The sequence below is a fragment of the Salmo trutta genome, chromosome 14, assembly GCF_901001165.1.
Source record: "Salmo trutta chromosome 14, fSalTru1.1, whole genome shotgun sequence".
NCBI lineage: Eukaryota > Metazoa > Chordata > Actinopteri > Salmoniformes > Salmonidae > Salmo > Salmo trutta.
This window is the reverse complement of record NC_042970.1, coordinates 31,203,692-31,213,736: the sequence shown is the minus strand read 5'-3', so window position 1 is coordinate 31,213,736 and position 10,045 is coordinate 31,203,692. Positions and strand designations below refer to the sequence as shown.

Sequence of the window (10,045 nt, the reverse complement as noted above, 5' to 3'; positions counted from 1 at the left end):
AATCCAAATGAAAGCTATGATCCCTTATTGTCACTTGTTAAATCAACTTCAATCAGTGTAGATGAAGGGGCAGAGATAGGTTAAAGAAGGATTTTCCAGCCTTGAGACAATTGAGACATGGATTGTGTGTGCCATTCAGAGGGTGAATAGGCAAGACAAAATATTTAAGTCCCTTTGAACGAGGTATGCTAGTAGGTGCCAGGCGCACCGGTTTGAGTGTTTCAAGAACTGCAACGCTGCTGGCTTTTTCACTCTCAACAGTTTCCTGTGCGAATCAAGAATGGTCCACCATCCAAAGGACACCCAGCCAACATGACAACTGTGGGAAACTTCAGAGTTAAGATCGGCCTTTCGAGACCTTGTATAGTCCATGCCCCGGCGAATTGAGGCTGTTCTGAGGGCAAAAGAGGACGCAACTCAATATTAGGAAGGTGTTCCTAATGTTTTGTACACTCAGCGTGAATTATTTGAAGTGGCAAGTGTTTCTATTTGTGTACTGTTGTCAACTGCATGAGACAGACGAGCATACAATAAATCTACATCTGCACTAATGAAGTGCGTATACAGTACATGTAGGTCACACCTTGTTACAGGTTAATAATAAGTCACATAGATAAACTGGAACAGTACGTCATGACAGCATTTCCCACAAAGATTTCTGTAAAATGGGGCTGTTGACTTTTCAGAACGTGAGCATGTAACATATGAGTGTGTACGATTGGTTTTAGTTTAATGGCTTCAATTACCCATATTTTTTATGAATGGCCATTTGATACAAAGAATAGTGACTTTAATGACTGCAAATAAAGGTCTGAGCGTACTTTTCGCATACTTGAGTCTGATGGGAATTGTTCAATTGTTTGCGTCTCACCAATTTGATTCAATTATCACTAGATTAGAGTGTTTTTAAACAAGATAATGTCAGTAATAACGTTTCCGATTTCCCATGCGTCTGAATCAAAGTGACGAAGGTAATTGTCTTAACTTCTTTAGACAACTCTGCCCTCTAAAGGACAAAGTCAGACATCATCATAACTTACACTGTCTTATAATTTCGTAAAATTGTATTTAATGCCAACAGGTTCTAACATTGTAAAACTGTAATAACTTTAGATCATTCAACCTCATCTTCAAATGTACAAAAGTAATAAAAGAGAACACACTAATAAAAAACAACAGCCATGTTTAAAATAAGACTCTTTATTAAAAAAAACATTCTACAAATTGTTTTAATTGAAACGTAATGTGGTATGTACAAATTTTAATTAGCTCAAATAGTAAATAGTGACTCTGGCTAAATGCACATTAAATGGCAGCATTAGAAAATGTACTCACCAACGTGTGGATCCCTTGTCAGATGAATTCCTTGTTTAATACTGTATCAACCAGATGTTTGTTAATTAGATAAAACATTAAGGTAAAACTGTTTTCAGGTTGTATGACTCTTCCAGAGCAGAAAGTTTAATGGAGCAAGCTTCTTTATTTCCTCCTTTTCTGAATGTTGCTCTTGTGAAACTCAAACGTGATTAATCCCTGTTCACTCCTTTCATGAGGAACACAAAAGGAGGTCAAAATACAGTAGTATGGGGTTAATGTGTATTTACTACAGTGCATGATGTAGTACCTGCTGCAAACGGTTTCCTGGAGGATTAATCGATGAGCTGAGGACTGAAACCGGGCCACATCCTTAACACAAAGACAAGACTGGCCAGAGAAACAACAAACATGTGGCACATTAAAACATGTCATACAAAAATCGAAATCGCCTGAAATTCTACTGGACAAAATTAACAACTTAATATCACATAACATAAGGATATGTTCTAAATAAACCAAAGCCTTCAGTATCAAACAAATTAACTAAGCGTTATAATTTAGTAGAAAAAAGCTGATTGAATCTTCTAGAATCGTATTGTGAATGGTAAAAAGACCGCATTGACTGTTCAAAGCCCCCTGGGACTAGTGATGGCTAAGAGAAAGTCACTACTTACCGCTTCATAACGAAAAGGCAGCGTTATCTACTGTGAAATAAGTCATTCATCAAAACCCATTCAATATCATCAGTGAAGGCGCTGCATGATCTGACAACATAACACAACTACTGATGATCAATACTCATGGCATATTTATACATCTATCCTTTCTGCTATTCTCAACAGGAGGTGGGGGCACGAGTCCGCTGCTGTTCTTCCATTTGTGTCTAATCTATCAAATGCAACTGTGAGATTATTTCACATGTCCCTGTTATTTTATGCAGTTGTACAAGCAGTATTGATCATATCAGGCATACTACCAGGTCTTCAGGCACCTGTTATCAGATATTTCCATCACAAAGATTTCTGTTAAACTGAATGTTATGCTCATGCTGCAGACATAAAAGGCAGATATTTTCAAGAGCGTGTCACTCCCCCACTCATTATAAGCAGGGAACACACTATCCTACCCATTCATATCATTAAACAAAATGGATCCTGTCTCCCCTGATAATGTGCAGTTCTAATTTTAACTCTAACATTTGTTCTCTACCAGTTGTTCTTCCTGCATGCTGTTACATAGCGCATCTGAATATTTTACAATTTTGAAAACAATATAGCCTGAGGATTTTATTAGATTTGTGTATGATTTTAGGAATAGTCCTGACCTAGCTATTTATCTATCACTCCCCAGTTACACTTGATGGAGTAAAATGTCATACTCAATTTAACTTACTGGTATGTGACATACACATCAGAGGGACTTCTATTGGTTAATTTGCCTGTGACAAAACAGCATGCAGGGAGAAAAAACTATTTACAACGCACTGTTAATGAATTGTATAACAGACCTATGGACATTTGGAAAGTGAAACAAAATGATCATGGAGCAATACACTTCTATAAATTGTAACCAGTGCTATTATACTGATGGCATTGCTTTAAGGAGATGTCTATGCACGTTTATGTGCAATATATACAAGTGTATGGTATTACATATATTATGAACCAGGTATCATTAATTGAACGGCTTATCTGCTTGCCTCATATATAGAATGCATCTAAGTACACAATACCAGATTAAGTGATTTTCAGGTGTTCATAACAAGGGATCAGACTGTTTTTTGTTTATACGTACCAAAGTATGTCGTTCAGGCTGGCAGCAATCTTTACCTGAGCAGGGACAGGTGTCTGTGGGGGGAAGGGAGGTGCCTACTCCTGTCATAGACTGGCAGAGGTCAAAACCTCTGAGAAGCCTTGTGTTGCCGTCCAGTGTGTGGCACACACAGTGGGTTTCTCGCAAGGCAGGATTTGCATTTCCTACCAAAGTTTACATACCAAATCCGCAACTATGCTAGTCAGGCCTGGAATCCTGGCACTAAGCCGACTGTTAACTGGGCAGTGCCTCCTGTGGATTCTGGATCCCTGATGGCAGCCCAATGACGGTCTCTTCATTTTGATTTCATATTCACTTAGAATAAACTTTAGAACTAAATCAATTCAAATCATCGATCCCTGCACAGGGCGTGAGGTTCCTTTCACTGGGAGTGGCACATGATGGTTTGTGGAAAGCCTGGGTGCCGAGTCACTCCATCCCATGGTGGGGTACCAATGTAAACTGACCCTAACACAGTAAAATATTATTCCTGCAGGCTTCAACGCAGGGAGAGCAAAGCAACTGGCAAATACACAAATAATTAAAACTATGGCTCCTTGTTAAGCTGGAACAGATCTTGAGGCATTACCCTCCTAGCTCTGCAGGGTTGTTTTCGTCAGTAGAGTTGAGTGGACAGGACAGGCACTCCAGCTGTGTGTTGTTGGCCAAAGTGACACACAGCAGGAGGTGTGGTGTGCAGAGCAGTGGAACACCCGGGACAACTGGATCAGTGGCCCAAGGTGATGACAACAGCGCCACCATCAGAGCAGCAGCCAGCAAGCGGTGAGCCTCTCTCCAGCCCCCGTTGTAACAGCTCACTGGAAAACAGCTTCATCACCTACAGCTACGAGGACCAGAGATGACACAGGAGTAGGGCCCCACTCCCACTTCAACGGGACATCTCAGCAAAGTAATGATGGCCAGGTAAAAGGTATGGGGGGTGGGGCAAATTTGGGCATTAACAGCTGGAACATCAGCAACTCTTCAAAAAGCGGTGTCAACAATGATGGTGAGCAATGATGTCAACACAAAGATTTGAGCTCTTTCCCTTGCTCTCAACACTTTTCTTTTTCCTTTCTGGTCTGGAAAGGTGCTCCCATTTTTCACACAGGCAGGGCCAGGGTTTTTAAGTGCAAAAGACAATTCCTTCGCAACACAACAGAAAAGGTCACAAAAGTCGTCTTCCAAGGCAGAAACATTTGTTTTCCCACGAAAGAGAACATTTATTGATACCGAAACAAAATCTATGAAGTGCAAGCTGCACTTTGTGTTTTTTGACAACTACGTCTTAGGCGCATGTGCAATTGCGGTTTCCATTTTTTTCTCCAAAAATCAGGTGGACACAGCACAAAGCATTTTTTCCATTTAAAACACGGGAAATGGCATCACAAAGCATTAACACAACGAGCAGTAAATTCTGAGGAAATGCACAAAGGGCCACTGTGCAAAGGACCCTTGCCCCTGTGCATTCTGGAGTATTTTTGCGTATGGTGTTTTCCAGTGTCCAACGGTGGTATGGTGGTGTTATCCACTCTGGTATTCCTTGCTCAAATCTGAAGTGTCCATAACATACATACAGTAATAATTTTATACAAGAAATTTCACTTAAAATACATTTTTAAATAAAACTTTGTTTTTTTTAAATAAAAATGCCAATATACTTTGAATTCTAAGTAGAAGCAGAAGGCTATGGCATTAACAACACTACTGGTGAGTTCCCCAAGTATAAAGTTGGCAATTAATGTAAAAGCCAAATTGAAAATCAACAATTATGTAAATTAACTTCCACTGTAGTATTTGGAAAGATTTTGATACATATGCTTAATGCCAGTCAACAAACCTTATCCTTAGTTTAACTCTAAACAGAATTTAAGTACACTGTTGAACTAAACCAATTGTTAAAATCTATATATGTTTTAGGGACATACATACTCTTGGTCCTTGAGAGCAAATAGAAAGGTATCCTGTTTGAAAAGTGAGTCATACATTTGACATAACTGATTGAACTCATTGGAGAAATTCCATTTAGATAAACTACGTTCCTTCTCACCTTGTTGACTCACTTTTGTGGAACTGAAAAGACTATTTGAAATGGCTCTGTCTAGCTTTCTGGAAGGCTAGGCAGTCTAAATGGTTTCTAGACAGTTTTCTCAGAACCAAAAGGGGAAGTCATCAAGGCACACATATTACTGCCATGGGGGGGCCATCATCATTTGGTTTAGAAGCTTTATTTCTCTCTTTACTATGTATAGTAAAAGACTTAAACTTAACTAAGCCATTTAACTGTGGGGATGATTGTTGGAAATAACATTACTCACAATATAAAAACCAGGATAACGTCCTGACCTCAAGGACCTCAGTGGCACAGGAAAATAGTGGTAGTTCTTATTTAGTCAAAAATAATACCCTCTATGGAATTTGTGTGGCATCATCTCTATTGAATGAACCCAAGGATCATAGACCTGTTGACAATCAAAACCATTCTGGATTTACACTAATAGGTTCAATATTTGGATATTGCCTAACTAATAGGCACTTTTAAACTAGACCACTCAAAAGAAACTTATGAGCCTTGTTTTTTTTTTGTTTTTTTTTTACTATTAGTCTATATAGTCAACAGGGCAATGCAACACTTGTAAAACAAACTGATATCCTAGATTCTCTTATAATGTATCACACAAAATAATTGTTTCCAACATTGAAAATTCAAACTTAACTGTGAGTGCTATTGGTGCCAAGCAAAGATACACTGACAACAGTTGGTGATACAGTAGGTGAAAATGTGAGCACTTTGGAGATCAGAAATAACAAAAATCGTCCCAATTATGGATCAAATAAGTAAGACCTTATCAAACAGCCATGTTTAATTTGAAAATATTCCAGGTAGTTTTATGTAAATAACTGAATTTCAAAACCTTTCATGCCCCTTTACATTGGCTGCTTGATAGAGACTGGTATATTCCTATTGCTCAACAAAAGCAGACGCCAATTTTACTAATAAATTATTGATAACGCAATGGAAACCTGTATCGTCTTACAGCTACACACCTTCACAGGGCTCTTAAAATATGGCATGGCTTATCTATTACCAGTCTGACTAAGTGTAAGAAATTCAAATGAGGAGATAACTAAGTGTAGTTCAGTTTTTTTTCAGGTCTCAGATTAATTTTACATGCTTTTATGTTCTACTGCAATGAATAGCAAACAAGACTTGACACCAGATAAATGATTGTTTGCAAATACAATGGATGTCAGATTTTTTCAAAATAAAAAGGCAATAACCAATGTAGTTGTGATTCACAAAAATGCATAAATTACTCTACAGATGAATGATTTACAGATTAGTTGCGCAAATAGAGAAAGGTGAGTGTACTTTGACTTAACCATTTTCAATTAAATGTATCCACTTCTTGCGATTTAAATTGTTCACATTAAAAGTAGACCACCAATAGAATGTAATGCAGGCTACATGCTAATGCATGCTGAGTTGACAACTTAAAATATCTGAAAGGCTTGTTATTTTTGATTACCAAATGACTCTTAGTATAGCATTGTGTTCTGCCAAGAAGTTCTACTTGTAGCAAGACAGAAAGCTATCAACCCCACCCTGTTCCCTGTTTCAATGACAGCTAAATCCCGTAACACATTGTGGGTGTTAATGTGCTACCAATGCATCACACATGAACGATTCTCATTTTATGAGGCTCCTCGGACAACGACCATCACCAGGTAGTCCTCTTCGGTTTTGGCAAGGGCTTTAGCTGAGGCATCCATGAACTGCTGGGAAAAATCACAGGGCGGGAAAGCGTGAAGAACTCCTGCGCCGTCCTTGTCACGGGTGCCACCCACAGGCAGGCTGATGACGCCAGCTGCTTGCTTCTGCTTCAGGTAGGAGACCAGGTTCTTTAGAGGCCTCTCGGTGGAGCTTCCCACATCCTGGGGCCCCTCCTCACAGCTCCCGGGCACAGCCAAGAGGACAGAATAGCCGCTGGGGCCTGCAGTCTTGATGCGACGGGACACCTCATCCAGCTTGGGCTGGTCCAGACGCAGGCGCTGGGTGATCTTTAGCTGGGACACCTGGCCACCAGTGGAGCTCTCCACCAGTAGTCTGGCTGCCACAGCTAAGTCCCCTTCTAGCAGGTGCATGGAGATGGGGAAGCTGCTGTTCTTCAGCAGGAGCACGCCCTGCCAGGCCTGACACAGCTTTTGCCCCCCAGCCCCCTGCTTAGACTGCAGGCTGGACATGGAAGAGGAGGGGTGATCAGAGCGGTCCTCCCTCTTTACAGGGCTTGTGCATGAGTCACTGGCTTTGCGTTTGCGGTCCCGTTCTGGTAAGGCTGGGCTGACTGTCCGCAGCCGCTTGTCCCCAGGGCCACGGCCTAGGCTGCCTCGCTGCTCTCTGACGGGAGAGGGTCTATCGGAGCGTGGGGCGCTGTAGCGCCCCCCGTCCCGGCTGCTGCCACCAGGGCTGTGCTCCAGAGAGGTGCCGTGACGACGACGCCCATGTTCACTGCTGTTTGGTGAGCGGTCCGGGCGACGCCCATCCTCTAAAAGGCGCCGTTTTCGGGCCTGGTCTCGGCTCTGCAGCTCCCGTTCCAGAGACCAGGGTTCACGTGAACGCCTCTCCAGGTGCTCCACGGGTTCAAAAGATGTCCCTCGCACCCTCTCGCAGACTGTTGGGCCAGCCCAGTCTGCATTGTACAGTTCCCTTTCCCTGAAACGGAGTGGGGGTGGAGGGCTCCTCTCTCTGATTCTGATGGCCTCGAGGGTGGGCCGGTGGACGAACGAGTCTGCCACTAGGTCAAAGTGAGGCGGCAGAGGGAGAGGCTGCAGGTACTGTTGCTGGTAGCGGAGCTCTGTGTCAGCAAAGTCCACCCTAAGTCTCCTCTCAGGACCACCCAGAGGAAAGCCACGCATGTGGGAGCAGGCGGCCTGGGCAGCGTCCAGGCTCTCATACTGGATGTAGGCCCATGTGTCCCCCTTCCTGTAGTCTATTGTCCTGATGGTGCCGAAGCGGTCAAACTCCCTAGCCAGAGCAGCAAGGGGGACCCAGGGGCCAAGACCCCCCACCCACAGCCTGGTTGTGGGTGTTGCTTTGCCATAGCCAATTTTAATAGGGTTGTGACACACCACTTTTCCTGACATGGTGATCTTAGCACGGTGAGCCATGTCCAGGTTCTCGAACTTTAGGAATCCATAGGTGCTGTTCTGTCCGCGAGCGGATGTCCGCTTGATGTCCACCTCTGTGATCAACCCAAACCTGTCAAACACCCTCCTCAAGTCATTCTCTGTCACTGAGACATCAAGGTTGCCAAGAAACAACGTCCTGTTGGCCCGCTGATCGTCTTCAGGGGAGAGGAGGTCCTCCTCACAGAAAGCTGCACAGTCAGGGATGAAGGGTGGCCGGGCCCTGGCTTCATAGATAGAAAATTCCCTCTCTCTTTCCAGTTCTCTAGGGAGGGAGGGAGGGGGGAGACGGCCCAAAGCTAGCTGCTGCAGTCGGAAATCTCTATATCCTAGCCCCGTTGGTGAAAGGGGTCTTTGGACATGCAAATGTCTGTGTCCTGCAACTCCTGCATATGGATCTTTTTCGATGGGGGAGCGGCTCCTCCTCCGGTTCATGTACACCGCGTCAATTTTTAGAGGGCGATCATAGAGTACCAATTTGCCGCGTGCGTGCTTGGCCGCCTTGGCATCGTCGGGCCTTCTGAAATTCACAAATGCCACCCTTTCGTCGTTAACTCGGCATATTTTGACACTCACGTCCCCAAATTTCTTAAATTCGTGAAATAATCCATCTTCAATGTCTTCGTCGCTCAACTGAGAGCCCAGTTCGCTAATTTTTAGAGTCTTGTACTCACTTTCGTTACTCGGAAGAGGCCGCGGTTCCCCACGAGAATTGGTCCTTGTCGTGGGGTCCAGAGCAATGCTAATGTTTAGCTTGCTACTCGAACCAGTTGTATTAGCATATCCATGGCTACTCCCAGTTCGATTTGACACATGTCCGTCTAAATCTCGACAGTCTCTCTTTTCAGATGGTAAACTCCGTTTTACCGAACCACCACTTTTGACAGAACTATTCCCGTTGCTGCCTGCCGTCGAGAGTGTTCCCATTTTCTTACTTGTTGGGTGGCTTCCTCCCCGATCTCGAATATCGTTCAGAATCCGCGAGCGCTTTTTAACGGGCGACCGCTCCTTGCCTTTCATTTTTAGTAGACTGCAGTTACCGTCTTGAAAGCGATATATTCTAATCTTACTACACACTGTTTTTGTCTCTAACTTATTAAGTAAGTAAAATGTGATTTAAATTCAACTCGTAGGCGAAAGGTCCGCCATGTTGAAGAGCAGCATTAAAAGTCCCGCCCAGCTTTGGTGATTGGTGGAATGCGGCTCGCGTAGAGAAGAACGATTGGTTCCACACATGTCACTCAACACAGTATGGGTGCGGTTCTGGCCTAAAATACAGTGAGGAAGGTCAGTAACCTCTAATATCTTAGGCTTTATGTATGAGACACATAAATGTTAATATTATAGTAGGCCTATCCTTTTTGGATCAGATGGAAATGCAACAAGCTAAAAATAAGATTGCGCCATAGAAACTCCAACACATTTTTGTATTGTTTAGTGAAGATTTAGAAAATTAGGCTGAAAATGTAGGCTAAGGCATATGGTAGGAAATAAGAAAAAAATGTGTGCTTTAAAAATAGAAACTGATAAGATTAATAAAAGTAGTAACAAAACATTACAATGAGACTCAGCCTATAGATTATTTTATGTCTTCATAGTGATCTGCTCTATACTGATGTAAATTCTTTGAGAGAGTGTGAGAGAGAGACACATCATGTACAATATCAATCAAAGTCATGAAAGAGATGGGGGAGAGTGAGGTGGAACTGGTTAGTGGTAGAGGAGTTGA

The 10,045-nt window shown here is 42.8% G+C and overlaps 1 protein-coding gene across 2 annotated transcripts; it reads right to left on the bottom strand.

Annotated features, from left to right (window-relative positions):
- Positions 1-1,184: 1,184 nt before the first annotated feature.
- On the bottom strand, positions 1,185-9,512 carry rbm15 (RNA binding motif protein 15). 2 transcript variants are annotated; one of them, XM_029775284.1, is made up of 2 exons: positions 1,625-9,512; positions 1,185-1,543 (listed from the first exon to the last, which is right to left on the bottom strand). In XM_029775284.1, exon 1 carries the CDS (start codon positions 9,334-9,336, stop codon positions 6,826-6,828), a length of 2,511 nt encoding a protein of 836 aa, XP_029631144.1. In that variant the 5' UTR covers positions 9,337-9,512; the 3' UTR covers positions 1,185-1,543; positions 1,625-6,825. The 2 variants fall into 2 exon arrangements, with proteins under 2 accessions (XP_029631144.1, XP_029631145.1); XM_029775285.1 differs by having other exon boundaries at positions 1,185-1,376.
- Between the last annotated feature and the right edge of the window lie 533 nt (positions 9,513-10,045).

Bases quoted from the DNA above. Each gene is read 5' to 3' on its own strand.
- rbm15 (XM_029775284.1), bottom strand. From the start codon at position 9,336: ATGAAAGGCAAGGAGCGGTCGCCCGTTAAAAAGCGCTCGCGGATTCTG.